The sequence below is a fragment of the Penicillium waksmanii genome (assembly GCF_028829765.1).
Source record: "Penicillium waksmanii strain IBT 27052 chromosome Unknown utg000009l:1.0-4314994.0:1.0-4318279.0, whole genome shotgun sequence".
Classification (NCBI taxonomy): domain Eukaryota; kingdom Fungi; phylum Ascomycota; class Eurotiomycetes; order Eurotiales; family Aspergillaceae; genus Penicillium; species Penicillium waksmanii.
Window position 1 is genome coordinate 3,905,278 of NW_026643255.1, and position 27,972 is coordinate 3,933,249.

Consider the following 27,972-nt stretch of genomic DNA (forward strand, 5'->3'; position numbering starts at 1 on the left):
AGGAAAGAATATTTTAATGACTCCGATAGCAAGTTGAGCGATGACTTCCCACATTTTCTGGAAATAAGGGCTTTCGATCGGAAATATTCTAGGATACCGAGGTATTAGACAGGGCAGTGAAGTATTGAAAAGCCCAGGGTCCAGTTGAAATTGAAACTATCCGCATCTCCTGAAGGACAAAAAAATGATCATTTCGTTTAAATACTAGTCATTCTCAAGTAAAAAATCTTCGCGGGGCTGATCAGGAAGTTGATATTGATTGAATTATGCTCAGCCCCCACACCAAGCCCCCGCAAAGTTGAGGCTGTAAGCCAAAAACGCCTACGTCACGTCAAATAGAGTTTGTGTGCATAGGGAAGCCGCGAGGCTGAGTTTTAGTCTGCCGGACACTCCTTCGATACCTTTTGATCTTCGGTAGAACCTTTGTGAGGATTTGTTTGCACGTGCAGGGGACATCACAAAAGCACCAGTGGACCCAAGAACAGCTTGGGTAACAACAGCACAGGAGAATTAGTATTGGCCAAGTATCAAATGAAAGACAAGAGAAGCTGGATTGGGGGAAAAGTTCCAAGTCCCAGAACAAGATAACTTTAGAATGGCTTTACTAGTATTTTCGTGCTTCACAGCTCGCTTGGAAACACGGCTCGCATATAAATCACGTTACTAGTAGGGATCGTATGTGGTCAGCTACCAACAAAGTCTTTTCTCCGGAATTGGATAGTAACTACTCCAGGGCTAGTATGCATCACGGATCTTCTATCTACCCCATGCTGCATGACACACGTACAGTGGTCCTTGATTGGATGGGAAATAAGAATTACTAATAACTTTGGGACTAAATCAAACTTTCTATAAATTCTATTAAAAAAATGACTAGATTCTATCTCTATCGCGCTCTCCCTCCCCCTCTCAATGACTCTCAGCCAGCAGCACAGGGTTCTGCACCACTGGGTACTTAGGATAGTTAGGCTTGTAAACCTTCTGGCAGCGACTATTATACATGCCAGTCTTGCCCATCACGAGCTTCTCTTCATGCCCAGGTACACCAACTCGTGCCAGAGGACCATTAACCGGTCGAGCCTGCGCCCAGCCAGGCCCAGCACTCGGGTTCTTAATCCACTCGGCAAACCAATGGTGCATGTAGTCTGCTAGCTGCTGTTCGGCATCGGTAACACCGTCTAACAGCGAGAAGCACTCATTGCCGCCATGAAAAAAGGGAACCTCGCTACCATGCGAGGGTCCGAGATTGGGAATTGGCAGCACGTTCGAGTAATTTCCGAACCAGCGATAGATCCAGGTAGGTTGTTTGCTGGAGCGCAAGTCCAGTAGGTAATCTATCGCGCAGAGGAAACGCGCGTCGCCGTATGAGGCGCCACTCATCAGAGAGATCGAGTCGTAGTCGGTTTCGTTGTAGGCACCTAGGAGCTCGTCCGTGGGTACAAAGGCAAGATCTGCGTCGAAGGTACGGATCCAGGAGGAGAAATTGGTGTTCTCACTGCCGTAAACGTAGCCGAATATCTTGCCCTCCTGGTCGGAATTACCGACAATCAGTGGCAACGATGTTGGGTAGTGGCCTTTGGAAAAACGATCGGCATAGTTGGAGAAGCGGGTTATATTGTCCACCGACGGTGAGAACCAGGTGTTCAAGGTCGAGTTGAAAGAGGTCGTCTGGAAAGCGTAAGTGTCTGCAGCACGCAGGCAGTCCAGAGTGTAGTCTTCAGCCGTGCAGTCCAGACTCAACCCGGCATCCAGCATTTCTTGCACCACCTGCTTCAGCGCCACACCCACTGGTGCAATGGCAGGGCCAGATTGGGCGTTGGCAGACATCTCGATTGCACCGGCCAGGAAGGTGTCTGGGTGATTCCAGAGGTAGTGGTCAACGTGCACTCCGCCTGATGAATGCCCACCCAGTACGATGCGCGATTTATCGCCACCAAAAGCTATTGATTAGGTTAGTTGGAGGCCATAAATATGAATATGTCAGGGGGGGGGTTAAGCAAGAAATGGAAAACTTGCCCTCGATGTTGTCGTGAATCCACTCCAAAGCTAACTCCACGTCCAGGATTCCGAAGTTCTGTGACTCTCCCTGGAGTTCAGGTGCATTGGGTGAGGCATATATACTCTCGCGATAATTGAGATTCACATAAATAACACCATCTCGAGCAAAGTTGTGTCCTTGCCACTGAGCGTTGCTGCTGCCACCGGTGACCATGGCGCCGCCGTAAATATAGACAAAGACGGGAAGATCGACTCCCTGGCGCGGAGCCCAGATGTTGAGACTAAGGCAGTCCTCACTCTGGTCAGTGATTGCTGTGCCAGACATGGCCTGGGCACACGATGGTCCGTATGCAGTGGCCTCAAAGTGACCATTGTGGAATGATTCAATGGGCTTCGGAGCCTTCCAGCGGTTCTCGCCAGCGGTGGTCTTGGCAAAGGGGATACCCAAAAAGACATCGGTATCATTCTGGACAAATCCCTTGACGACTCCCTGATCGAGGTTAGCTCTGGGAGAAGCGGGCCCGGGTCGATGTGTGGGCTCTGCAGCCACCACAGCCAAAGCTGTCGCCGTCAGGCTGAAAGTGCGGCGCCAGAAACAGAAACCCATGATCTTGATCGTGGTGGTCGTTGGTGAGGATGGCGAGAGACAGGCATTGTAGCGGCAGGCGATGCGGAAGCGTTAGCGTCCTTCAGTAGCGAAAGATGCGGAACCACGCCGAAATTTACTCCTGAAGAAGCTATATGAAGCTGTTTCGTATATCTCGTCCAATCATGTCACCAGAGTGGAGTACAACCACTTACTACTAGTAGCTACCTCAGAAGGGATAGATTGGCTAATCTACTCTATCTCAGGTAGCTACTAGTTTGCGATTAGAAGGCAGAGATGAGAACAGTCAAACTGTAAAATACCTATCGACTACATATACGTCCACTGGCCACCCTGCGCTTATGGAGTGCCGTACTCCATCGGGAAGTTTTCCCGCTGTCACCGAACGCAGTAGTAAGTGCGACGGGAAGAATTGATTGAAGAATTGATTGATTGATTGACTGACTGACTGACTAATTGACTAATTGACTGATTGACTGATTGAGCAAGGTGGTGGAGAGGGGAGAGAGGAAGCTAGGGAGAGCTGCCAACTAACAAGAACATCATGAAGCGACACCTAAACCGCAGTTCTCAGTAACTTTCCTTGCTGGGTCCCGGGCGAAAGGGCATGTTTTCTCCCACTTGAGGGACCTCGGGGGCCGGGGCTGAGGCAGTCCCGCGCAGCAAAGAGTCTCCAGTAACCACTCCGATTGGATCTAAATCCAGCACAGTCGATAGTCTAGCCCAAGTCTCCCACCGCATCCGCATGATCACCAGAGATGAACTGCTCTTGAACGCGTCGACCAGGCGCACGTGAAAGGGTGCTGGCAAGCGTCTGATAAAATTGTCGAAATCTTCTATGTTCTCGGCTTCGGGGCCTGTGAGCGTAAGCTTGACGAGGACATGTTGAGCGTCGGGCTTTGGGAGCTTCGGTCGAGGGATGCGGGATGGGGAGGGGCTTCGGGGTGCTGGTTTCTTCTTGAAATTCAGCAAGATTGGCTTAAGTCCTCCATTTTGCTGCAGACATGGGGTTGGCGAGTCCGAGGATCTGGTGAGTTGCAATCTCTGGAACAGTGTTTCCGTATTGATAAATGGCTCTTTGAACTTTTTCGCCCAGTCAAGCTGGCCGACAAGTCTTTGTGTGAAGGTGGTGGCTCGAGGAATACCCCGGCCACGGGCTTGCTCAGATGCTTGGCAGGCCGCCAGAACTTGAACCGCCGGTGCAGAGGGGTTCGTTACTCCTCCGAGACCTGATTTGCAGCAATCGAGAATAGCGAGGGTGCTGGTGTAGGCGTCATCCATAACGCCGTGAATGTTGTTCCACACAATGTGTCTGCCAGGCTTTAGGCTTTTGAAAACGCGTTCCGACCTGCCCCCGATGGTAATTATATCACCGTGACCGACATACGCAAAAATGAAAAGCGTCTGAAGGGGATTTCCAGTGGAGTGATCCTGCAAAATCATCTGCGCGACGTTTGATTTGAGAGACATAGTTGGCAATAGATTCGTATCCAGGATTTTCCACATTGTCGTCTTGATCCCGAGTAGATCGTTGAAAGCTTTCTCCAGTGCTTGAGCATCAACTTCGGCACCTGTGTTGTCGTCTTCCCAGTACACGATTATGGCGCTGGCAGTAGTGTATCCATTGTGGCGGGCATTTATCGCAAGCTCGATTCTCTGCTTCAGCTGTGGAAGCGGAATCTTTGATATCGGGGACGTCAGGGAGGTGGAAGAGGTCGGAGAGGTCGGGGACGTAGGGGAGGTCGGGGCCGGGGCCGGAGAAGCAAGCTTTGGAGGCTTAGAAGGTCTGGAGGATGGGTTCATTTTGACAAGGTGAACTGGCAGTGAGAGAAGAGATCAGTTGGAGATAGATGGAATAGATGAAGTAGATGAAGTAGATGAAGTGGAAGTGAGAGAAGGGATGAGATGGAAATAGATGGAATAGATGAAGTTGATGAAGTGGAAGTGAGAGAAGTGGAAAACCTACCCAGGTGTGTCGGTGGAAGTTGAAGTGAAAGTGGGAATGGAAGTTGAAGTTGAAGTTGAAGTTGAAGTTGAAGTTGAAGTGTGGAAGTGTAAAAGTGTGAAAGTGTGAAAGTAGAAATAGGAGTAGAAATGTAGGAAGTGTGGTTTGAGTATCGGGCAAAATAACAGTGAATGTAGAATCCAGTGCTGCCTAGGCTTCCATCGATTCAGGAACAATAAGTTGTTGAACTTCTCAATATGGGAGCGGCTGTACAAAATAGGCCCAGAAGTTCGAATTTGGTGCCTACTAGCCTTACCTGGGAACAATAAGCACTTCCGAATATGTAAGCGGCCCATACAATATAGGCATAGTAGGTTTATTAGGCAGAACTTAATAGTCAATTAAATAGCCAGTTCAATAGCAGGCAGGCTCAGGTTAACAGCACTCCATAAGCACAGGGTGGTCAGGCTATAGTTGTATACTAACTAGTATCCGGTGCCCCTTGTTGACTGCCCTAGTCTGTCAAAAGAAGTTGGAGACTAGGGCGGCCAGAACACTATTTAACATGGCGTTGGCGGTTTTGCGGCTCAGCCTTTCAATTGGCTAGGAGTTACTTATTTCAAGCAGAATTTTGTGGCCTGTAGACTACGAGTATACTATCTCAATATACAACTCAGATATCCATTCAGTTTGGGAATGTTTCCCAGAGGCACAATAATTATTGAAAGTCTTGAATTGTCTCATAGATACAAAAACATAAGATCAACATCGAAAAGAAAAGGCTGGCTATCCTTGGCCCAGCCCAAGGAAATCAAAAAAGGCCGCTAAACAAGCCCAATAGAAGTAAAAGAAAGAGCTCGCTACATGCCACCATTCATAGAAACATGGTGAAAACTCCGATCCCAGTAAATAAAACAAACCAAAACATAGTCCCTTGGATATCCAATTCCCATTCATATTTCCAATCCATTTGGTTCCGTCTCTTCATCATAGTCCGGCAAATCTCGCCCATCCGGCAGCCCGGGTCGGTGAGGCTCCTTGGCTCTGTTGCTGATTCGGACTTGGAGTCTCCTCGATGGGCTGGCTGCCACGTCCCTCCTCGGCAATTTTACCACTCACGTCGCGACGACGACCAACGCCCAGGCCGGCGATATAGCTACCATAGGAAGATAAGGAGGCACCAACACTAGCGCCAATACCGGCTCGGGCTGTGTCTGCACCGGAGTTACTGACGACACGTCCCTTGCGATCACCCTCCGACATTGCCGCTGAGCGGCTCGTCAGATAGCCCTCATCGCCGCTGTCGTCTTTCTTGAGAGATTGATAAGCGGACATCTTCTTGCTCTTCTTCTTGGTGAGCTTTGTTGGCTGACGGGTCATGGGCTGTTGATTGCTAATGTTGCGGGACATGTCTACACCAGGCATACCCTCCTCTTCGAGGTCTCCGTAGAAGCGGCCCTTGGTAGGGGTGGAGTCGGTGGATCCAGGTTGTTGTGGGGCCATTGTCTGGTTGTTTGTAAGATTCGGGTTGTCGCTCAGAGCATAGCGTCGGACAGGGTCGGTATCCTCGGGCTTCTCAGTAAGGATGGGTTGGGGGGGTCGGGGGGGTTCAGCATGAGCGGGTTGAAAGGCAGATCCTTCGAGTTCTCATCGTCTAGATTATCATGGTCGTGCTCTTCGGGGTCAGGGAATATGTTGAAACGTGTTTCACCCAGGTCTTGCTCCTTGTCCTCTTCGTTGCCGTAGTATTCATGGATTGCCAGTTCAGCATACTCGCCTCGGGTATCTTCAGGGATCACGCTTCCAATGCTAGCAGGTTTCTGACCATATGCGAACCAGTCCCGGAAGCCACCGTTGGATGTAGCAGTCGAGTTAGTACGTCTGCTGTAGACTGAGGAAGACTGTCGAAGGTCATTCTCGTTGTTCTGCTGTTGGTTTTCATCCATCGGTGACACTGTGCGCTCTGAGTAGGCGACCCAGTTGTCCGAGAGGGGACTGATATTGTTTGACCGGTCGGCAGCGCGGGATGTCATGTGGCGCATCTGAGCACCAGGATTCACAACCTCAGCAGAGTGCCTCGCAACATTCCGATACTCAGGCGCCGGTACATCATACTCAGGAGCTGGCACATCGGCGGTCAGATCATACGGCTGACTAGCAGGGTGCTGGAAAAGCATCTCGGGACTCGACGGCTCGAATTGCGAGAGACGATGAGGCTGAACAGAGACATGCGATTGACGTTTATCACTCATAAAATCACCAGACTGGTAAGCTGAGTCACCAGAGTCACCACGCGTATGCATGAATGCCACCGTCCGTGGAGAACCAATGAGTGGATCCTCGGAGTTCAAGGTGGATGAGCTCATGTGCTTCTCGCCGATATCAATATCCTTGCGGGTTCTGCGAGGACGGGCAGTGAGGTTGTCTTCCAGTGGGTTCATATCCGGTGGCAAGTGAGAGATCCTTCGGAACATAACAGCCAAGAATATCGATACACCGAACGAGATGAGGTGCAATCCCCCATTGACGAGAGCGCAAATGAAAGTTGCCTGGGTAATTGGCACGATCATGCCGACGTTGTTATCCAAAAGGGTACTCCAGTGGTACGCATCTTGGGTATATTCTTGGCGGGCGACAAAGGCAGTAAACACGTAGAATGGGATCAGCCCAGCGTCAAGGGTCGAGGCGAAGATTCCGTAACTGGCTTGCGAAGCAGGAGGGCGGTTGATAGGGGAGCGCGAGAAATGATAGATGCCGTAGATTGTATGCAGAGTGGCAACGATAGGCTATGTATTTGGAGTTAGCGATCGCATTGTGGAGCCTAAGTTGGTGGACACTCACGCCCGCCCTCATGATCCAAATGATAGTCGTAGCAGCATTCTTGATGACAATGGAGAAGAAAAGCGATGCCAGAGCACCGAGTAGAGTGACTGCACGCAGCCCCAGCTGGGTTCCACGAGCCCACTTGACGTGTTTCTTAGTGTTTGGACTCATGGGAGTCCATGTTGACTTGCTCTCGAAGCTGCCCCACTATTCATATTGTCAGTACTGCGATTAACTATGAAGCTGGGTTCATTGATTCGCGCGCATACCGTATCTGGGTGTCGATTGAAGTTGACCAAAGGGCCATTGGGTTTTTCCCTCTGCGGCGCGCGAATCCGGCTCGCTTGCGTCACAGCCTTGGGGTTGAAGCCGTGATCGGTGGGTCCATGGAAACTGTAGGTCGATTGACGATCGTAAATGAACGGAGGCGACGATCTCCCCATGGTAGCGACTGGAAGCACCCGTGGAAGACCACGCGAGAAGGGAATGTGAGAATGTGGAGGAATGAGACTCGGAATGGGGGGGATGTGATCTGACAGTTGACACTTGAGGCTGCGCTACCCTCTTGATGCTTTGCGCCGTTGCCGAGCCAACAGATCCCGCTATTCCTAATACGGACTAGTGTTAAGCCGGCGATCGCGGCCCGGATGTTTGATTGGCCGATCCGGGATAAGTGCGATTGTAATCACGTGAATCACGATAAGCCATATCAGATCGGGGCAATCATCAACCCTGGGAATTGCCCGCGGAGCTGCGAAGGTGACTGCTCAACTCAACAATTTCATACAGCACAGGCTTTCTTCTGCACCCCGCACTAACCATGCTGGACCGTGCCTTTGTCTGTACACAATGCACTGTGCAGCTGGCCCGGCGCTCCCTCTGGTCCAAAGTGGTACCCTTCTCCGCTCGGCGGCTAAGCAGCAATGCCACCGCAAACCGACCTGCCCGCGTCGCCATTGTGGGATCTGGTCCGGCCGGCTTCTATGCGGCTGCACGTCTTTTGAGTAAACATGCCGAAGCGACGGTCGACATGTACGAAAAGCTTCCGGTGCCCTTTGGCTTAGCACGATACGGCGTGGCTCCGGACCATCCCGAGGTCAAGGTGAGCGCTCGGCAGTCGAAGGTCCCAAGAGGGGCCATGGATCCTCTAGCTATAAAGATAATTTAGCTAATATAAAAAAATCGATTAGAACTGCGAAGACAAATTCACCGAGGTTGCCACCTCTCCACGCTTCAACTTCGTCGGTAACATTAAGCTCGGCAACGACCTCCCTCTATCCGCCCTCAAACCACACTACGACGTTATCCTCTTCGCATACGGCGCGTCAAAGGATAAAGAGCTAGGTATTCCTGGGGAGAAGGCCACCCGCAGTGTTCACTCTGCCCGGGCCTTTGTCGGGTGGTACAATGGCTTGCCCGAGCACCGGGATCTTGACCCCGATTTGACCGGGGAAGAAGCCGTGGTGATCGGACAGGGCAATGTTGCGCTCGATGTTGCCCGGATCCTGCTTTCCGATGTTGAAGCTCTCCGGTCTACCGATATCGCCGACTATGCTTTGGAGAAGCTTTCCAAGAGTACAATCAAGCGAGTACGGGTGGTTGGCCGTCGAGGGCCACTACAGGTGAGTAATTAGCAGATGTCTGCATCCAACAGCAATTGCCAACTTAATTCTTACTTTTTTTTTCCAATTCTGCTATAGGCATCTTTCACGATCAAAGAAGTCCGTGAACTCCTCCAACTCCCATCCGTCTCCTTCGATCCGATCGCGAAAGATGTCTTCCCACCCGAATCAGTCATCAACGCCCTCCCCCGCGCACAGAAACGCCTAATGCAACTACTAGCCAAAGGTTCCGCGAATGATCCCAAAACATCCCCCAAATCCTGGTCCCTTGACTTCCTTCTCTCTCCCGACTCCCTCCACTGGTCGCCCATTCACCCCTACCACCTCACCCATGCCAAATTCTCCCGCAATGAGCTCGACCCCTCAGACCCGTATAATCCAACCTCCAAGGTAACGCCGAAATACCTCTCCAGCGGGAAACCCGCCATGGTCAATCTTCCCGCCAGCGTCTTCTTCCGTAGCGTCGGCTACAAGTCTCTCCCCCTCCCGGGCCTGGAAGATCTAGGCATCCAATTCGATACCCAGCGCGGCGTGATCGCCAACGACGGATTCGGCCGCGTAAAGAGCCTCTCGGGGTCCGGGGAACCGCAAAAATTACCGGATGGCTCTATTATTACCCACTTACCTGGTCTGTACTGTGCGGGTTGGGTCAAGCGTGGGCCTACGGGCGTGATCGCATCGACTATGACGGATGCCTTCACGACGGCGGATACCATAATGCAAGACCTGGCTAGTCATGCTTCTTCTCCAGGTTCCCTCCTGCATGCACCTCGGGATAGTACTGGTCTCGGCTGGGACGGGGTCAAAGATGAGGCCGAGCGCCGCGGTCTGCGCCCCACGTCTTGGAAGGATTGGCAGCGCATTGATGCAGTGGAGCGCGAGCGCGGTTTACAAAAGGGTAAAGTTCGGGATAAATTTGGGAGGGTCGAAGATATGCTGCAAGTACTTTGATTCATTCTTGTACATGTTGTAGTATGTATGGCTATGTATATTACTAGTAGGCGGTTGGTAGATATTTTTTGGTGGTTTTGTAGAACACTCTGCCTTTCCAGCATTCTTTCCTCCCGACTTCCCCGCCATGTCTCATCCATGCATTATCGTAGACTCGGATCTATTCATAGCTATCGTCGATTCGACCCAGCCTTGTCTTATCCATTGAAACCTTGGAGGCCTTGGGGTCTCTACATTCCACACTCACTATCCGCGAGCAGGGTGTAGGTAGCCGTGACACGGCCCAATGCCTCAGCCTGATTGTTGGTGAGCAGGTTCATAGCCTGCTTACCGATATTAAAACCACCAGGTGCGGCATCGATGGCGAGGACCTTAATGGTCTTGTCGACCTTGCCACTCTTGTAGTGCAGCGAGTAGCAGTTGCCACAGTTGGGACTGTTCCACCCGGCGATTGTGGGTGCACCTCCGATGCGGGGGAAGGTGGGCAGATTGCCGAAGGTCGGGTATTTGCTCACGAGACCGTTGGTGCCGTCCGAGCAGGCGACTGTGTTGAGAGAGGAGCCCGAGACGTCAAACTTGGGGTCATAGGAGACGGACACTGAGATTGCGCGGGTGAAGAGGTCGGCCTCGGCCTCGGGTTGGGGTGCTGGGGCGGCGCCGGTGAGTTGGAGGGAGGCCATGAGGGCGACGGTGATGGCGGTGAAGTACTTCATAATGAGAAGATATAGAGAACTTGAAGAATGTCTATATTGGTTTTGCGGTTTTGATAGTGTGACTCGGGAGAGAAAATGAGGTTGATGGTTCTATCAATATGGCCTGGTATACATTGCCCATTTATATATCCTTGAGCGGAGCATCACGATGCCCAGGTGTATACGATGTATGACTTCTATTCCTGTCTAGCTGCGGCCTAGTGCATCTAGCACCGGTGCAGGTCTTAGACATAAGGCGGGACATTACAGACTCAACAGCTGACCTGACCGCAATTGTGCCCAGGTGGTTATCAAGCCCGATGCAACAGGGTATTCACCGCGGGGCGCAGCGGGTGTGGACGGGAGAAGAGTGAGACATACTCAAAGCGAGGCCTTAACTATGTTTTTCCGGAGAGGGGAATATCATGTGGTGTGAAGATCTTCTGCAGGGTCCACCGGGCTATCAAACCCGGTTTTCTTAAGAATGTCACAGTAAGGTGAGGCGAGGTAGGTGAATAAAGTGAGGTGAGCAAGGTTGCATTTAGGGATTCCACAATGGGCTGAGTCAGGTTGGTATATCAATTGGGGAAGGGACCTTAAGAAGCATTGGCATGATCTGATCTTACATCAAAATAAAAAGCACAATGTAACAAAAATAAACCCTAGCACTATGTATATAATAAATAGTATCAAGAGGGGCAAAAAGATAAAAGGATAAAAAGACAAAAAGAAAAAGAGACGTCCCCGGGAAGGCTCGAACTTCCAACCTCTCGATTAACAGTCGAACGCGCTAGCCAATTGCGCCACGGAGACGTGCTTGTTGCAGAACAGCCTTAAGTTAAGAGAGATAAACTCGATCTTGAAATACATTAGTAATACCGCCATACTCTCCTCTCATCCCTTTCCAAATATATTACTGCCGCCAAGATTGATAACCTTTTGCCCCAGGGCTTTAAGTTTAGGATTCTCTTCTCCACGCACTCGGTTACTGCCCCGACCAATCACACCACACCACACCATACCATCTATGTACCCCAGCCCCTATTGATTGAAGGATCCCGTCCCTAGTCCAATAGGTCGGACCGAGTCAACAACGATACGAGTAATCATTCAATTTCCATTTGGTTCGTGCCCATCGAACTTCACGTCCCCACCAAGCACCCACTCTGATCCTCTGATGATCCGGGCTGCTGGCGAAAATATGGACTCCGCCGATGATATTGCCCCCCCCTAGGCTCATCGGAGTTCTCCCAGCGATTCGGAGATTCAAGAATGGCGGGATCGGCGTCTATTTGAACCCTCGCAAACGCAGGTTCATCGTTAGATCGGCATGTTTGCCTCTTCGCCCCTGCACGTTGGCCGGTATACCCACCTTCATGTGCAACTTAAACTTCAGGAATGAAAGTACCTGGGGTTGCCACGCGGTCGGAAGGGAGCTCCCCTCTCTTCTTCCTCGCTCACCATACTATCAAATCAGGATCATGTACGGAGTACTCCATAACACTCGTATACTTTGCCCCCCCTGGACATCTGTGAGCATCTCGCCTCCCACATTTTGAGGTGGGTCGGTACGCCCAATACAAACGGAGAACCCACCAGGTCAGAATCCGGTTCATCTGCCCACTCCACAAGAACATGTACGTACGGAGTAGACAATCCCCCGATGCTTGATTTGCACCGTCGGAGCTTAGGCTGTCCCGTTCGACTCTTTGATTGACGCCCCGTTTTTGGGCAAACCTTGGAACTCATGATTATTTTCCATCGCACCGCTCAATGGTGTGGATTCTCGGCAGGGACCCAGCTGCCATGCCCCCGATCCCATGCACTCAGCCTCATTCTCTTTCCTGGATGGAGTATATGGTACTTGCGCTCTCCACTGCCCGCCAAATAGTACGCCCACTTTGTCAGATGGGAACCAGGGATCTGCTTCGTACCTGGTGTATGCTTCGTACGAGCATCAATACGGAGAACAATTGACAGGATCACCCACTGGCTTGGCCGATCGACGTTCCCAAAAGAAGCTTCCTGACTGCGCAAGTCGGTGGAGCATGGGATACGGTTCAAGCCGAAGCCCTGAAATCCATGTGTGCCGATTCTCAAAGCCTTTCTGGCTTCTGATACAAAGTCTTTCTCTCCCCCCCCTGTCCGCTCGCTTTTCTTTCCTCGGATCTCTCTCCGCATCCGTGCCTCGTGATGCTTGGTCACGTTCTTCGTTCTTTGTCTACTGCTGGGGGTGATGGCTCTCTTGCCCGTCGCTGGGAGTTTCGTGATGAAGCTCCTCTTGAGGGTAGCGATCGGTCACTCTTTATTGCAATGGGAGTAATTGCCCTCTTCTCACTATGCTCTACCTTCGGCCTCTTGTCATTCCTTACCTATCGGTTCATTTACTGGCAGCGTTATTATAAAAGCCCGCTCGGCCAGAACCAATACGTCGTTCTCATTTACAATCTCCTACTCGCCGATCTGCAACAGGCTATTGCCTTTACCATCAGTCTTTACTGGGCATCCCGGGGTGGTGTTCACTTTGGCGAACCGGCCTGCTACTTGCAGGGATGGTGGGTTCAGACGGGTGACCCCGGTAGTGGGCTGTTCGTTCTTTCTATTGCGCTGCATACTGGTGCAGTGGTGATGCGTGGTAGACAGTTACCATTCAATATCTTCGCTTACTGTGTTGTCGCATTGTGGATGTTCATTCTGGTTTTGGGATTCATTCCTGTTGGCCTCTACGGCAAAGAGGCTTTTGTCATCTCAGAAGCCAACTGGGTACGTACAATACCCACGAGTTTTGTCCTTCTTATGATAACTTACTGACCTCTCCCCTTTCATAGTGTTGGTTGAGCCCCGAAAACGAAGACGAACGCCTCTGGGGCCACTATATCTGGATTTTCCTCTCCGAGTTCGGCACTATCGCTCTCTACGCCATCATGTTCTTCTATCTCCGCCGCCGGATGGCGCAAGCAAAGATGCTCCGCCGTGGCCAACAAGAAAGCTTGCACCGATTGAACCGAGTCGTCATTTATATGGTTATCTACCCATTGGTCTACCTGGTTCTATCACTACCCCTCGCCGCCGGTCGTATGGCCACAGCCCGGGGTGACTCTCCGAGCAAAACCTACTTCGGTATTGCCGGTTGTTTGATGGCGCTCTCTGGTTTCATGGACGTGGTAGTCTACACGCTGACCCGTCGCCACCTCCTCATCGATACCGAACACAGCACCACCGACCGCAACTACGACAATAACACCGACTCTCAATGGCAGACACAGATCACAACCAACGCCAACGGGTCCCGCTCGAGAAAGTCCAAACGCGGAGGATTGATGAGTTCTCGCTTGGGCTCGCGACTTCGGCCTGGTGTCCATAACATTGATAGGGATGCGCACAAGAGTCCGTTCGAGGATTCAACCGAGGATATCGTCCCAAAGAACGATATCGAAATGAATAATTTCAATGGCGTGTACCAAGAGACTACTATTGAAATTTCCCACGAGCCTGCCCCAAGCGAGTCTGCCGAACAAAGTGTGCGCCGGAGCCTTTAGGAGTTGAATTGAATGGAGTTGGGGTGAATGGAATGGATGATGCAAGATATTTCTACCTTGGACAGGGCCTTTTGATTTTTGTATATATGATTAATACCCCTTTGGCCCTGTACTTAATGAGGCAGCTGTCTGCCACGGACTAAATCTTCTCTACATAATACACGATCCTTATGTTTGATAATCTTTATACACCATCTACTAACTAAAGTAACTACAGCAAGTACTCGTCCTCGTACACAACTATGCAAATAATCGTTAGGAGATTCCCCTTTAGAAAGACGACTTGAGTTTACAGTGGAGACTTTCACATGTACATAGAGATATAACTACTAGTTTGCACATGGCTAACTACTGTACGAGTATACTCTACGGAGTACTTACCCCTGACCTGACCAAATAAACTTCTGCAGAATGGCACCATTACGTTCCAAAATTCGGGATCATTCCGGCAGTCAGGGTTATGGCAGAAGAGCCCCGACGAACAAATCCACCAACCAGCTCCCACCCCTCCCGTCTTTTTCCCACTATACGAGGTGGGTGGGTTGTGAATCTATTACGGAGTAACTACGGAGTAGTTGTTGCTTAGCTGGTGGGCTGGGTGGATATGTGGGTCGGTCTAGGGTGCACAAACCTCCCGGAGGTCACCGTTTGCCCCCATTTCCCCCTGCAGCCGAAAAATTCTAGAGCATTCTCAAATGAGGTTATATGGAGCACACCAATATAAGCGTAATGCGGCTTGGAGGCGCTTGTGAATACGAGCGCCTCCTGGTTACATTTGGTAGATCTTCATCTCCGCGGGTATCTTTACTATGGTCGTGGCCCACATTCTGAATTTGGAAATCGGTGATGGTCGGCGGCTCGGCTAGCCGTGATTATTCATATGATTAATTACACACTTACGGAGGACAATTACAATAATTCATGAATATCATTACAGGGCAGAGAGATTTTCATTGCTTGAAAGGTTCCAAGGCTGATTTTGCCTTCTGTATGTCGATCTGGTGGAGTTACTTGAACTATGTATACCATGGAAATCTAGGGGTTCGGGGAGGAGAATAATGTCATGCATGCGCGGCCGGTAATTAATGGAGATTTTTGAAAATTTGCCCCGGAGGAGTAATGAGGCTCAGTCTGCTCTGTTATGTGCTTATACATATGACGCAAGAACGTAAAACTATGTGTGCTTCTCTCGCTCACTCGGGACGATGTGCTTGCTGCGCTCGCGATTTCTCCTCTGTTGATAGTTTTCTCCGCCTCCCGGCGCTCACTCTCCTTTTTGACGTTGCGCCATTCCATTCCTAGTGCTGGAAGTACTGAGACGCAGGCAAGTGCCACTGGTACGAAGTATGCGTTGCGGAGGGCGGTGTTGTAGACTACCAACACGGCGCTGAGTTTGTCTTTTGGCACGATATCTGCGAGTCCAGTTGCACCTGCTTGAAGAATGGCAGATGCATTGACACCGGAAATATCGGGCAATGTCTTAACCAGGTAATTTGTATAGAGATTCTGGCTGACAGCGACCCAGATCGCACCACCGAGTGATTGGAACAGAAACATCAATGCGACACCAACTGAAACGTCCGCTTGAGGGAGAACGACTTGGGCGGCCATCGTGGGCTGTTGCATCCCGCATCCTAAGCCGAGACCGAAAAGAACCTGGTAACCAATCCAGGCTGCATGGCCAGTGTTGACTTTGAAAGTACTTATCATGCCAGCACCTGCTGCCATGAGCAGTGCTGCAACGAACATGAACGGCACATACTGCCCCACGGTTGCAATGATCTTGCCGCTGATAATACTGGCGACGACGAGGGCCAGAACCATTGGAATATTGTCGATGCCTGATTGAACGGCACTAGTGCCTTTCACACCCTGGAACCAGAGTGGAAGGGTGTAGAGCATGGCGACCATAGCTCCGTAAATAAGTGAGGTGTACGCGGCGGCGCAGGCGATGCTGCGCTGTTTGATAATCCGTGGGGGGATAGTCGCGTCTTCTTTGCGCCATGTTTGAACGATTGCAAAGGCGATGAAGAGAACTCCTGCCACGACGAATAGAGCGATTATGCGTCCATTGCTCCAGCTGTAGGTTGTGCCGCCCCATTGCAGGGCTAGGAGGAAACAGATCACGCATGGGAGGAAGAGGGCTGTGCCCAATGGGTCCAGACGAATCAGTTGGCGCTTGAGTGTTGTTGTCGTGGAGAGAGATGGTATACGAAGGAACAAGAAAATGATGAGAAGGGTGACTCCCCCGATGGGAAGGCTGATAACAAGTCAGTTTGTGTATTGGGCTAGGGTGGCACCGGGCAGAAGATAATCACTCACTTGATGTAGAAGCACCATCGCCATGTCACTCGATCGGTAAAAGCACCGCCAAGGAGAGGGCCAATGACGGCAGATATTCCAAATATCGACCCCATAAGACCGATAAATAGAGGCCGTTTGTGCAGAGGCATTACTTGGGTGATGATGACCGTGGCACCATTCTGGATGCCCGCTGATCCAATTCCAGCAATAGCTCGACCAACAATAAATGCAGTGGAGCTAGGTGCTGCTCCACAGACAGCGGACCCGACCTCAAAGATAGCCACTGCTGCCAAAAACAGTGCCTTGGTCGAGTAGAAGGTATATAGTCGACCCCAGAGAAGTTGTGTCGCGCTGCTGGTTAAGAGATAGGCGCTGGCGTACCAGCCGATATCGCCTATGGCATGGAATTTATCGGAAATAGCAGGGACAGCGGTTGCAATGATTGTTCGGTCCTATTCGAGAATTGATTTAGTTTGTGGTTGGAAATCTCGAGCGGCAGAGAAACGTGACTGACCAGCGCGACGAGAAACATAGCACTCAAAAGGGCAACCACAATCAAGATAAGTCGAACTCCCGTGATTGATTGAAGTTGAGGCTCGCTATTACTCGTAGTATCTTCGTCTGCACCGAATTTATCATTGGGCTGATCTGAGGGAGTGTCTCCTTGTTTTGATTGTTGTGTGTTGTGCATGGTGATTATTTGAGTATGATGCGATGGGAAAAAATTGAATGCTACTCAATTTGGGCCGACTCAAATTGATAGTCAGAAATTTATATATTGGAACCTTGGAACTCCTAGTCTTATATTGCTGCTGTTGATTCCTTCTCGGGGATCGAAAGATTCTTCGGCGCCGAGAAGGACTAGCCTTATGTTACTTCGGCGCCGAACTATTTTGTAGACCCCGAGAAGGAGTCAACCACACCCGAATGGCCCCTTTCTTTCTCATGAACAAATAAAATAAATATCCCAGAATAGAACAATATTATGTCCTCTTATTTAAAAAGGATTCTAGCTTAAGAGATGCCGCTTTTGGCAACTTTCTATACATCAATCAATCGTACGAGTATGAGCCCCTCAAAACTGCAGGCTTCCCACGAGCTGGTGAAATTGATTATGTGTATTCCACTTGAAAAATAAAATATAGATAAAGCAATACTAGTACAAGCCCAAGGCAGCTCCCGTGTCAAAGTAGCAGAATGTAGGAACTGAAGGGACCCTGGGAGCCAACTTGAACTCTTTTGGCTCCGTCGCTGCGGGGAGTTGGAGTAGGGTTAGCCGTACTCCGTAGTTAGGGTACTTAAAGGCGGGGACGATCGCGATCACCCCATTTCCATTCCCATTTCCTAATCGCATCACTCTTTCTCGAACAAGAACACAATGTCGGAACCAAATTCGGTCGCAATTATTGGAGGTGAGTGTATCTTAATATCAAAGACAACATCTTCGGGGAGAGAATTGCTGATTATGTACAGCGGGCATATTCGGTCTCTCACTGGCAGTGGCCCTGCGCGACCGAGGTAAGCATTCCTTGAATGGATAGTGGTGCTGAAACAGCTGTTGACTTATCGATGAATTTTCAGATCACCAAGTGACCGTGTTTGAGAGATATGACTATGATCAGAACTCCTATGATGCAAACGATGACGAGATACAAGCTGCATCGGTGGATCACAACAAAATCGTAAGGCCACAGGAAGGAGAACACTACGCATTCGTGATCGGACGCTGAAAGCAATCTCAATTCTAGTTCCGCGCATCTTACGGGAAGGAGCTTCATTATCAGCGCCTTGCCATGGAAGGGCGGAAGCTTTGGATTTCAGAGGATGAGAAACGCGGCTATTCACAAGAGGCCTCCGATTCAGAGGAGAAGAAGATTTTTGTCAACAGCGGAATGTTGCGAGTGCAGCCGTCGGACCACCTGGAAGAGTTGGAAAAAGAAACATTGGCAAACATGGAGCGTGACGGTTTCCGAGATGCGCAGTTCGTGAAGAGTAGCGCCGAAGACCAACAACGCGCAGCTCGTTTAGGATGGAAGGATAAGCTACTCGATATCGCAATCCCGGATTCCTCTCCAACCAGCTCTTATGAAGCTGTGCTTGACTCTCTGGCTGGTTTCGTGAGGTGCAGTAACGCATGTGCTCATTATCAGAATGTCGCAGCGTCCAAAGGCGTTCGTTTTTTGTTTGGGCAGAAGACTGGCGCTGTAGATTCGCTGGTTAAAGAGCCTAGTGCAACCGAGCCCGGAAAAGCGAAAGTTATTGGATTGAAAACGAAGGATGGTGTTACTCACAAGGCCGACGTTGTTGTGGTTGCTGGTAAGGAACAGAAGCCTGTCTATGGTACTATAATTCTGATTGCAAATAGCTGGGTCCTTTTCCACGCAAATTCTTCCCGACTTGAGCTACCATCTAGAATCTTCCGCGGGAAGTCTGGCTATTTTCAAGATTGACCCGAGCGACAAGGAGCTCTGGGACAAGTACTCCCCTGAAAAGTTCCCAGTTTTAACATGGAAGAGTACTTCTCGAGATCCCAACGGAAAAGATACGGGTAGCATATATGTGCTGCCCCGTACCCTTGAGGGTCTTCTCAAGATCGGTTATCGTGGATTGAAGGTGAGTGATTTGAAATGGTTCGAAGAATTGTTGTTAACAAGATCCTCAGTTCACCAACTTCAAACCTGCTCCTGACGGTACGCCCTTCACTCAGGATGGTCAGTGGTCAGTGCCTCTTCCGCCAAAGGAATGCCACTCGCTACAAGAGCAAGCCGACTATGCTATTAGGCAGTTTGTATCTGTTTTTTTGCCGGAGTTCAACACCGTCCCATTTTACTCTGCCAAGCTCTGCTGGTATACGGACTCATTGGACAATTCCTTCGTGGTAAGTGTCTAGATCACTCACACTTGGCGCAATTTCCCTGCCACTGACGACATCCCAATAGATTGACTATGTACCGGATTACGCGGAAAAATCTGTCTTTGTCTGTACAGGTGGCAGTGGCCATGGGGCCAAATTTCTACCTATTCTTGGAAAGGTGAGTCAATAATATCGAAGCTTGGCGCGGGATTTCGGCTAATAGCTTTGACTAAAGCATGCTGCGGATATACTTGAGAATTTTGACCAGAGTACGTCTTACATGCGCCCCTTTTGGAGGTGGCGACCCGATATACCCCGAAAGAATGGCCTTGAAGAAGGACCGGGTGGATCTCGCAACATTTCCAAGCCGTCCTCCTAGGAACCCCGGTCTATCCATACTACATGCAAGCGTAGTGATATTTTGAAGCTTTAGAGTATATAGTACTAGTATACATTAGAGAATATACGAAATCTCTTCTTGTTGTGGGATTGAAAGCAAACTTGAATCTCTTGTCTGGCCATCTCCCACCTACTAGCTTCGTATTAGAATCAGCCTCACACGATTTGATGCTCTAGATCTCGTGATTATGTGTGTCGATCAACTATCAAGGTCCTCCAATGCAACACAGGCTTCTTGGCATCACAGAGCCAAGAACGGGCCAAAAGACTGCTACATCTTGGCAGCTGGATTTCTTCTTACAAGGTAGAACGCACAGAGGATCTTGTTTCAGGATTGGCAAAGGTTGGCCGAGCTTGATGGCCGAAGCCAAGACACAAGCGCGGCACCCGGCCAAAAGCCCAGGAGTTTTCAGCGCCCCTGGGAACCCTGGAGGCGCTGCGCTTTGATACTCGGAAATTCCCGAGAGCTTTTTAGTAGACACGAAATTATAAATTGAAAGACTTAGGGTTTCTAGAAAGGACCCAAAAATATTTTGCATCCTCTGCACACCGAAAGAATGTCGGGAGAGAAGAATAGCGATATTTCGAACGCCATTCAGGCCTCATCGAGCGAGGGTAACCATGAACAGGCGACGGATTTACCCCACAGGACGTCCCAGCAACCTAAGGTCATTGACCAAAAGGACACCGATGATACAACATACTTCTACAACACGAACAAGGACCATGTCCGGCCTTTGACACCCGAGCTTGAAGGCAAGCTGATTCGCAAGAACTTCTGGTATCTCCTAATCCAAACATGGTGGATTTCATTCCTCATACATTTGGATAAATCGACCCTTTCATCCGCCAGTACAATGGGTATTTTTAACGACGTCAAAATGACCAAGAACGAGTATAATCAGCTTTTTATGTTGTTTTATGCCGGATATCTTATTGCACTTTGGCCTGGTGCTTGGATATCACAGCGAGTGGGCCATAAATACTTCATCACTGGATCTCTCTTTCTCTGGGCTCTGCTATTGGGTGTCCATCCAGCTGTCAAGACGGGGAAGCAAATGATGGCAGTGCGATTTCTTTTGGGGATGGTATGTTGTGACTCAAGCCCAAGTATAACATAAATATGGATAAATAACAAAAGAATAGACCGAATCACAGATTGTGCCTTCTACCGCCGTTCTCCACCAAGCATTCTTCCCACCGAAAAAGAGTCCGTGGGTGCAGCTATTATGGTGGGCCTTTGGGAGTCTCGCCAATGTTATGTTGACCATGATATCTTATAAGCTCATAGTTGATGACGGCAATGGATCGCTAGCTGGCAGCATTTCCTCTTGGAAGTGGCTTCACATCGTCTGTGCTGTCCTTACATTTGCGATATTTGTGCCATTGTTGATATTCCTTCCGAATTCCCCGCTCGATGCGAAGTGGCTTTCAGTCGAAGAGAAGGTCCATACTATCGAGATTATTCGTGAGACGCATGCCGGTGTGTCCAATTCGACATTCAGATGGTCTCAAGTTCGCGAGTCTTTCGCTGATTTCAAGAGTTGGCTTTTTATGTAAGACTCACTTCGATCTGCTTATTCCTTGCGCGACATTCTAACTAGTAGTATTTAGCTTCCATATGTTCTTCAATGAGCTTCCGAATAATACTTCACAGCAACTACCCTTGATCATCGTTGGATTTGGCTTCACACCGGCAGAAAGCGCGCTATTCAATATTATCAAGCCCATTTGGGGATTAATTTTGATTCTCGCATCGGCTGCACTGCTGTATGGTACGCGATTGGGAACCGGATACACCTGCGCAATATCTTACATACCATGCTTCATCGGCGGAATAATCGAGGTACGTCAACTCAAAATTATGTCAATATGATTCGGTTATTAAAACCACGATATCTAGCTCGCTGCCCCATGGTCAAATAAGGTCGCCCTAGTTGTGGGAACCCAGATTTCAACATTTAAGCCATCTTATTTGCTGGGGCTGAACTGGGCGGGAACTACAACGACAGGGCACACCAAGAAGCTCACTTTAATGACATCTTGCATAGTTGCTGCGTCCGTCGCCAACATGATATCTCCAGAGTGGGTACCAGATTCTGAGAGAGATTTCCAGGCTAAAATTTCCAAACTAAATCTTAATATCTTTTTAGATTCTGGGAATCGAAATACGAACCTCGATATGTCCTACCGTGGGCCTTCATGACCGCATTTTGGCTTATATCCCCCGCTATGTGTATCGTCATTCGCTTCTACCTTCAGCGCGAAAACAATCGGCGACAGCAACTTCTTTTCGAAAACGACTCTGAATCGGACAAGGATGAAGTTATTGAAACGAGGAACCAGATTGTCAAAATTAGTGATCGTGACCTGGACCGCACGGACAGACAGAACCTGAAATTCATTTACCCCCTTTAGGTTTAAGATAAGTTGGGTGGGAGTGTCCTAAGTGGCACTGGATAGGTCAATTGAGAATTTTACTTGGAAGTAAAATGAATGGATAGCGAGGATCGGTGGGTTGCTAGATAGTAATAGAAAATTTACATATTGGCTGCTTTTTCTGACGCCCCTTTGAACATTGCTACTAGTAACTACTGCAGCATGGGACATCGTGAATTTAGTAAAATCAAAATTCTCCGATGTAACGTATTTGAAATTTAGAAACTTATAAAGAACAAGTCTTCGATGTTTTGGAAGATAAAATTCAGGAATTTATGGGTACATCTTTGGGCCTGTGCTGACTGGCTTGAGAATGCTGTCAGCCTGTAAGTCGCGAATAAGGTTGGCCAACATGAAATCACAGCCACGCGCAGCGACAAAGCTCATCGTGACAGGCATGTACTCTGTTCTGAAAGACACGGTCGAGTTGTAGGGTATCTCTCCCACGGGAACCACAAAATCCGGGACGTCGGCCATGATTGATATGCGCCCATCCTTGAATCCCATAGGTGGCTCCGTGGGTGCACTGAAAGTGTTAGCCTATGTGAGAGGAAAATTATGCCTTGGAACCTACCTGGTGTAGACGTTACGATATTGTGTCTCGCCTTTGCTGTAAGGATAGACGTACACACCCTCGGAGCAAGTGTGCAGGTCGGCCCTGCCATACCCCTCGGCTTCCCACCATATTCTAAAAATTGTCTTGTTTTTCAACGCCAGGTTATAAGCATAGTCTCCACCATTATCTTGACCCCATTGCCAGCGCTTCAACGGACCGGGATTGACGAATGGCTGGCGGTCATTATGCTTCGCGGCGTAATCTGCATAGAATGGTAGAGCCAAAGAGCGATACTGCCCAACAGATGTGAGAATAGCGTATGTCTTACTGGATGTTAGCGCAATGAATCAGGAATTCGAGATCAAGCATACTTACGGTATTAAGAAGTTCCGTCAGGTTGCTAGGTGCGTTGTTCGGATGTGTTTCTTCCCATCGAGTAGCAATATCCACGTATTCTCGCCGAGCTCCCAAAAATGTCTCCACCTTTTGAACAAGAGCTTCGAGTAAAGAGCCCGCGTCGGTGTTTGCATCTGGAAAAGAAGAATTCTGATAAAATATTTTCGTCGGGTACTTCTGATAATCGGTGAAGTTTGGATACCATGCATGCATCGTGGTAGACCATATCTCAGCATCGCGAGCAAAAACTCCCACGGTGTCAATATCATGACATAGCGGTAGAACATGGTCAAGATCAATTGCACCAGTTGAGGGCCGGTTGGCGAAAACACCCTGCAGACTTCCGGGATTTCTCATAGAGCCACCTGTATCGCTACCAATGGCAATATCTAGCCAGTCGTATGAGGCAATGCCAGCACCAGGTCCGGATGACGAGCCCCCTGGAGCTTGATAGCCATCGCCCTTCAAATAATGTCAGTTTGAATATAATTTCATGCTACCTGGTGTCACTTACCCTCGGATTGAAGGGGCAGTGAAAGTCAACCCAGTCAGCCGTGGGGTTATCGCCATTAGCAAATTGAACAGTTCCCATTTTGCCAACAATTACCACACCTGCATCAATCAAACGCTGAATAGCAGAGCTGGTAGTATTTCTGGCAGGATATAAATCATAGAAGGCTCGGTTGCCCCCGCTAGTCCGTAGACCCTTCAAATCGAAGATGTCCTTGACACCACAACGAAGCTGTTTCGAATCAGTTAGATGCATTTGGACATTTTTATTGTTTATATCACATACCCCAGCGAGTGGCCTATCGGTGGTAGGCGTGTAATACAGCCTAGACGGCACGGCGATGCTCTTGGTCATGGCTCCCTGAATGATACAGTTAGTGGATGTAACTAATTTAGATGATGACCGGGTGATAAATTACTTCTGTTGCGGCTGGCAAAGATACAAAGCCACCCATCTCATCACTGACTGCTCCTTCGGTAAAGGCCAGTTGATGGTCTGAGTAAAGTCGGAACGCCTTGAAAATATCACCAGTCCTAGGTGAGATAAAGTATGGACCATTCGGTAGACTCTTTTGTAGATTGGCTTGCGCCAAAGGCGGTTGAGGCTGATACTCGGAAGAGATAATTGTCAACTTGTTGCCAAGGATCTTCGAATGTAAGTCAAGAGCCGACTCAAATTGGACCTGGCCCTGGCCATCGTACTGAAGAAAGATAACTGCGAAAAAGTCAGGAATCGGGGAGGTAATATTTAGAATCTGAGTGGGCGAACAAAATACCTTCGAGGAAGCTAAGACCAAAAACATCATCGGAGGCCGTGAATGTAGCGACGGTTTCTTTGAGATTGTCTGAGGTGAAGGTTGTCGCGTTTGTCCGGATGACGGTCAACGGGACAATGTCTGAAACAGTCCAATTCCAGTTCACTATTGCAGACGATGGCAGCCTAGACACAGCAATACCTCCTACCCAGTAATTTATTCCATCAAGTGAGACCAACTTCCCTTTATCGAGAGCTGTAGCGAAGGCAAGTACGCTGAAAAGACAAACCAGCATAACTATGCCCGAAGCGGATTGCATCCTCAGGAATGCAGCCATGTTTTCTCAACGCCACTGGAAGCGAGAAATGATATGGAATATCTTGGCGGATAAGAATCTGGTGGTACTTGCGAGGAAGGAAAGTTCTCGCCTCAGGTTGTGGTTGCGGCCTAGAGTTAACCCAACCACCCGTGTATAGTTACGCAAAGAAAAGAGCAAACCTTGGAAGTACTAGTATGGTCCTAGAAATTACCGAGGCCCCGACTTCATCCACTTAGTATCCCAAGGTAGATGGATATTCACACTTAATTGCCATCCCATGCCGAGACTAATTCTGAGATACATACTAAGCAAAGCCGAAATCGGATCACTAAAAGAGATCGGCCGAGCTAAACAGACAGTTTTACTTGGCACATGCGAAGATAACGAGCGACCTGGTTCCCCTGAGCGTTGGCGGTCGTTGCCGACGCAAATTGACCAAACGGCGTAATTCTAACCAATTAGGTGGTCATACTTATACAAGATCCGACGCTCTTCGGAGAAAAGAAAAGTCAATCGGAGTCGTGGAGTGGAAACCACAGGCGAAGGATTTCTGAAAAACTGCTCAATTGCGCGCCCTCGAGGAACTTGGGGGTTAGATTTTACTAGCAATGCGGAGCTCTTGGCAATCTTAGTATACCTGAGGTATTATGTAAATCTTAATAGCTGGCTAATAATATATTATCTTCGGAGAGAAGTGTGATTTTTGGGCATTTTCTAAAGACAGGCAAGCATACTAGTAGTCATATTGCTAAAAATTACTTGAATCATAGTGCTAAACTAGATGGTTATTGCTTGGATCGATTTTCATTCTATCCTCTCTAGTGAGCCATTCTCCCTGAAACGTTGTCAGCTAATAAGAAAGACCCAGTTTTATCGGAAGTAGAAAGGTTTCAGCCACAAGTGAGGATCTTCATGATTCAAAGTAGTTATTGTTTGCCAAGGCCATCGCGATGACTCCAGTCCTCGCTGAAATGTATGCTCGATTATTATGGATCCAACCTTCAAATTCTTTAGATTTATTATGACTTAAGCGAACTCTAAGTATGTATCTATGTGCTATAGTAGTTATGCGTAGCTACACAACCTCTTTTGTTAAGAAAATTGCAACAATCTATAGTTTGATCCAACGACCCATCCATTTCCTGTTCAATTCCTTAGCCTCATCCACCAACCCCAACTCCAAAAGTAATTGAACAGATCCACGGACAGACGAGTGTAATGAAGAGCTCACCCAGGCATGAGTCGGGGCAGTATGTTCCCCAATGAATATTGTGTTATGCTCTGTCTTATGGTAGGCCGGAATATAAAGCTTGTGCTGTTCGACATTCGGTCTGCACCAGGCAGTCGCAGTGTGTTCATCTTCAAGCCAACAGAGACGCTCGTAGTCACCAGTGTAGAGGTCTCTAGCCTGTTCGCCATGCAGTGAAACAATCGAGTCAAGTACGGTTAGTACATGTTCCTCTTCTGAGAAACTGACGAAGCGATCGCTCCAGTCCCCTCCACGGTAGTGCATAATTAGACCAGGCCGCGATTCGTTCAAACCGTACACAGGATAGTAAAGTGCGCCGACTGGATCACTGGGCGGCTTTGAGTATCCGCCGAAAATGGGTCGCTTGCCTTTCTCCCAGAAACGCTCCGAGAAGAGAAGAGCGACTTTGCAGGCGGACTTGAAGCGCACTCCGGCTTCACTGATTGCGCGTCCCAGCACCGAGGAGAAAGTTGGCAGATCCATGAAGCGAGTCATAGTGAACGGAACTGCCATGATTGTATAGTCGTATTCCTTTGACTCGAAGGTTCGATTGGTAATACTTGGATACCAAGACAAACGCGAACGGGTTGTTCCATTCGGACCTTGAACAGACTCCAGCTTCCGAATTTGTCGGTTAAGAATAAGTCTATCCTTGATATGAGGCATGAAAGCCTCGGAAAGTCGGCTGAAGCCTCCGTCGATGCAAAGCCAGTGAGTCTCGCCTAAGGAGCCAGAGCTTCCATCTAGGCCGAGATTGGAGTTGTGATGGAGCTCATCCCAGAATACATCATAGTCTGAATCCGTCAATATTTGATCGGTCACATTCTCGCTGGCTTTGAAGACATGGCGCATCACGGCCTGTTCGCTCCAGTCATCCAAGCCTTCATCCATAGCAATCTTATGAGCTTGCCATACATTCTTCTGAATCAATCTGAGGGTTGTTGTATTTTGCAAGATTTTGTCCATCTTATCCTGGGTACCCTCGTATTCCGCACTGGTCATAGATGGCGGATCCTTCAGACTTGGATCGGCCTCGATTTCTCCCCGCGTTGGAATGCGACCATCAGGGTGTCGACGGGTGCCTTGGGCAATGAGCTCATTAGGATGATGCTGAACCCAGGGGATGAAGTCAATTTTCCAGCGAGAGTCATTTTTGTTCATATTGTTTAGAATTTTGGCCATTTGGAAGGTGAGTTGATGGTCGGTGTACAGAAGAGTCTCATTGTTCTCTTTGTAGGTGACGGAATGTGGGAGTCGCATTGGGCCCATCTCTGCCCATTCCTGAGTGTCGGCCATGTATTTTGTTCGAAATCGTCCTCCAACCCGGTTGCTGGCTTCGAGAATTTCCCAATTATGGAGACCGACACTTTCAAGCATGAGAGCGGTTGCAAGACCTGCGATTCCACCACCGACAATCGCGATCGAAGTATTCTTGGACGAGGCTCCGGATGCAACACCCCCGTTGCTATCTGTTTTTTGCTTGATAGCAGATACTCCGTCAAACCAAGTTCCAAGAGAGTCGAAGTCTTTCAGGAGGGGAAGGTCCATTTCGGCAGTAGATCTTTTTTTGACTTTTCGTTGCAGATGGACAGGCTTGCTTTTGCCGATAATCTGGTCCACTTCCCCATTCTGAGCCTCGCCGTATACAAAAATGCATTTTTCGGATTGAGCATTGCTGGGAACTGCCCACGCTAGGCGTTGAGGAGGTTGTTGTTTGATAGTATAATGGCCGATGATTGCCTCCGGGTTTGACCCATCGGGCTCAAGGCACGAGTCGTAAACAGCTTTAATAGCTTTGGGTGATTTGCCTAGCCATTTCAGGTGAACATTAGCCAGCTCACCAGGGTGAACGGCATCGGAGGTGGTAACGTGAACGACAGGTTTCAGCGACCGGTCTGGCACAGCTTGGGTCTGGCTGAGCAGCAAAGCCGCGACTGTGAAAAGAATCGTGCGACTCATTGGAGCTGGTAGGATGCGGGCAACTCAACTAAGGACCAGGGCCGCCACTTTGGTT

The 27,972-nt window shown here is 49.2% G+C and overlaps 12 protein-coding genes across 12 annotated transcripts; 4 read left to right on the forward strand and 8 right to left on the reverse strand.

Moving 5' to 3' along the window:
• Positions 1 to 909: 909 nt before the first annotated feature.
• On the reverse strand, positions 910 to 2,605 carry N7481_011786 (uncharacterized protein; the record flags this gene model as incomplete). The annotated part of the gene is made up of 2 exons (XM_057271005.1): positions 910 to 1,940; positions 2,017 to 2,605. The coding sequence occupies 2 exons, from the start codon at positions 2,603 to 2,605 to the stop codon at positions 910 to 912; spliced, it is 1,620 nt and encodes a 539-aa protein (XP_057118179.1).
• A 570-nt stretch (positions 2,606 to 3,175) lies between these two features.
• On the reverse strand, positions 3,176 to 4,408 carry N7481_011787 (uncharacterized protein; the record flags this gene model as incomplete). Its single annotated transcript, XM_057271006.1, has 1 exon — positions 3,176 to 4,408. One exon carries the CDS (start codon positions 4,406 to 4,408, stop codon positions 3,176 to 3,178), a length of 1,233 nt encoding a protein of 410 aa, XP_057118180.1.
• Positions 4,409 to 5,537: 1,129 nt separating this feature from the next.
• N7481_011788 (uncharacterized protein) lies at positions 5,538 to 6,053 on the reverse strand (the record flags this gene model as incomplete). Its single annotated transcript, XM_057271007.1, has 1 exon — positions 5,538 to 6,053. One exon carries the CDS (start codon positions 6,051 to 6,053, stop codon positions 5,538 to 5,540), a length of 516 nt encoding a protein of 171 aa, XP_057118181.1.
• A 32-nt stretch (positions 6,054 to 6,085) lies between these two features.
• Positions 6,086 to 7,816, reverse strand: N7481_011789 (uncharacterized protein; the record flags this gene model as incomplete). The annotated part of the gene is made up of 3 exons (XM_057271008.1): positions 6,086 to 7,336; positions 7,392 to 7,580; positions 7,643 to 7,816. 3 exons carry the CDS (start codon positions 7,814 to 7,816, stop codon positions 6,086 to 6,088), a joined length of 1,614 nt encoding a protein of 537 aa, XP_057118182.1.
• A 377-nt stretch (positions 7,817 to 8,193) lies between these two features.
• On the forward strand, positions 8,194 to 9,946 carry N7481_011790 (NADPH-adrenodoxin reductase; the record flags this gene model as incomplete). The annotated part of the gene is made up of 3 exons (XM_057271009.1): positions 8,194 to 8,475; positions 8,564 to 8,995; positions 9,074 to 9,946. The coding sequence occupies 3 exons, from the start codon at positions 8,194 to 8,196 to the stop codon at positions 9,944 to 9,946; spliced, it is 1,587 nt and encodes a 528-aa protein (XP_057118183.1).
• A 230-nt stretch (positions 9,947 to 10,176) lies between these two features.
• Positions 10,177 to 10,659, reverse strand: aspf13 (allergenic cerato-platanin Asp F13; the record flags this gene model as incomplete). Its single annotated transcript, XM_057271010.1, has 1 exon — positions 10,177 to 10,659. One exon carries the CDS (start codon positions 10,657 to 10,659, stop codon positions 10,177 to 10,179), a length of 483 nt encoding a protein of 160 aa, XP_057118184.1.
• Positions 10,660 to 12,831: 2,172 nt separating this feature from the next.
• gprD lies at positions 12,832 to 14,177 on the forward strand (the record flags this gene model as incomplete). Its single annotated transcript, XM_057271011.1, has 2 exons — positions 12,832 to 13,401; positions 13,467 to 14,177. 2 exons carry the CDS (start codon positions 12,832 to 12,834, stop codon positions 14,175 to 14,177), a joined length of 1,281 nt encoding a protein of 426 aa, XP_057118185.1.
• Positions 14,178 to 15,212: 1,035 nt separating this feature from the next.
• N7481_011793 (MDR family MFS transporter) lies at positions 15,213 to 17,172 on the reverse strand (the record flags this gene model as incomplete). The annotated part of the gene is made up of 3 exons (XM_057271012.1): positions 15,213 to 16,437; positions 16,500 to 16,933; positions 16,996 to 17,172. 3 exons carry the CDS (start codon positions 17,170 to 17,172, stop codon positions 15,213 to 15,215), a joined length of 1,836 nt encoding a protein of 611 aa, XP_057118186.1.
• A 687-nt stretch (positions 17,173 to 17,859) lies between these two features.
• On the forward strand, positions 17,860 to 19,714 carry N7481_011794 (NAD(P)/FAD-dependent oxidoreductase; the record flags this gene model as incomplete). Its single annotated transcript, XM_057271013.1, has 8 exons — positions 17,860 to 17,893; positions 17,955 to 17,999; positions 18,063 to 18,163; positions 18,230 to 18,797; positions 18,847 to 19,094; positions 19,144 to 19,359; positions 19,421 to 19,513; positions 19,571 to 19,714. The coding sequence occupies 8 exons, from the start codon at positions 17,860 to 17,862 to the stop codon at positions 19,712 to 19,714; spliced, it is 1,449 nt and encodes a 482-aa protein (XP_057118187.1).
• A 577-nt stretch (positions 19,715 to 20,291) lies between these two features.
• N7481_011795 (putative allantoate permease of the major facilitator superfamily) lies at positions 20,292 to 22,152 on the forward strand (the record flags this gene model as incomplete). Its single annotated transcript, XM_057271014.1, has 5 exons — positions 20,292 to 20,822; positions 20,881 to 21,290; positions 21,349 to 21,580; positions 21,638 to 21,819; positions 21,888 to 22,152. The coding sequence occupies 5 exons, from the start codon at positions 20,292 to 20,294 to the stop codon at positions 22,150 to 22,152; spliced, it is 1,620 nt and encodes a 539-aa protein (XP_057118188.1).
• Positions 22,153 to 22,446: 294 nt separating this feature from the next.
• N7481_011796 (uncharacterized protein) lies at positions 22,447 to 24,727 on the reverse strand (the record flags this gene model as incomplete). The annotated part of the gene is made up of 7 exons (XM_057271015.1): positions 22,447 to 22,699; positions 22,748 to 23,052; positions 23,105 to 23,587; positions 23,640 to 23,867; positions 23,922 to 23,996; positions 24,055 to 24,350; positions 24,412 to 24,727. 7 exons carry the CDS (start codon positions 24,725 to 24,727, stop codon positions 22,447 to 22,449), a joined length of 1,956 nt encoding a protein of 651 aa, XP_057118189.1.
• A 1,093-nt stretch (positions 24,728 to 25,820) lies between these two features.
• Positions 25,821 to 27,917, reverse strand: N7481_011797 (flavin monoamine oxidase family protein; the record flags this gene model as incomplete). The annotated part of the gene is made up of 1 exon (XM_057271016.1): positions 25,821 to 27,917. The coding sequence occupies one exon, from the start codon at positions 27,915 to 27,917 to the stop codon at positions 25,821 to 25,823; it is 2,097 nt and encodes a 698-aa protein (XP_057118190.1).
• Between the last annotated feature and the right edge of the window lie 55 nt (positions 27,918 to 27,972).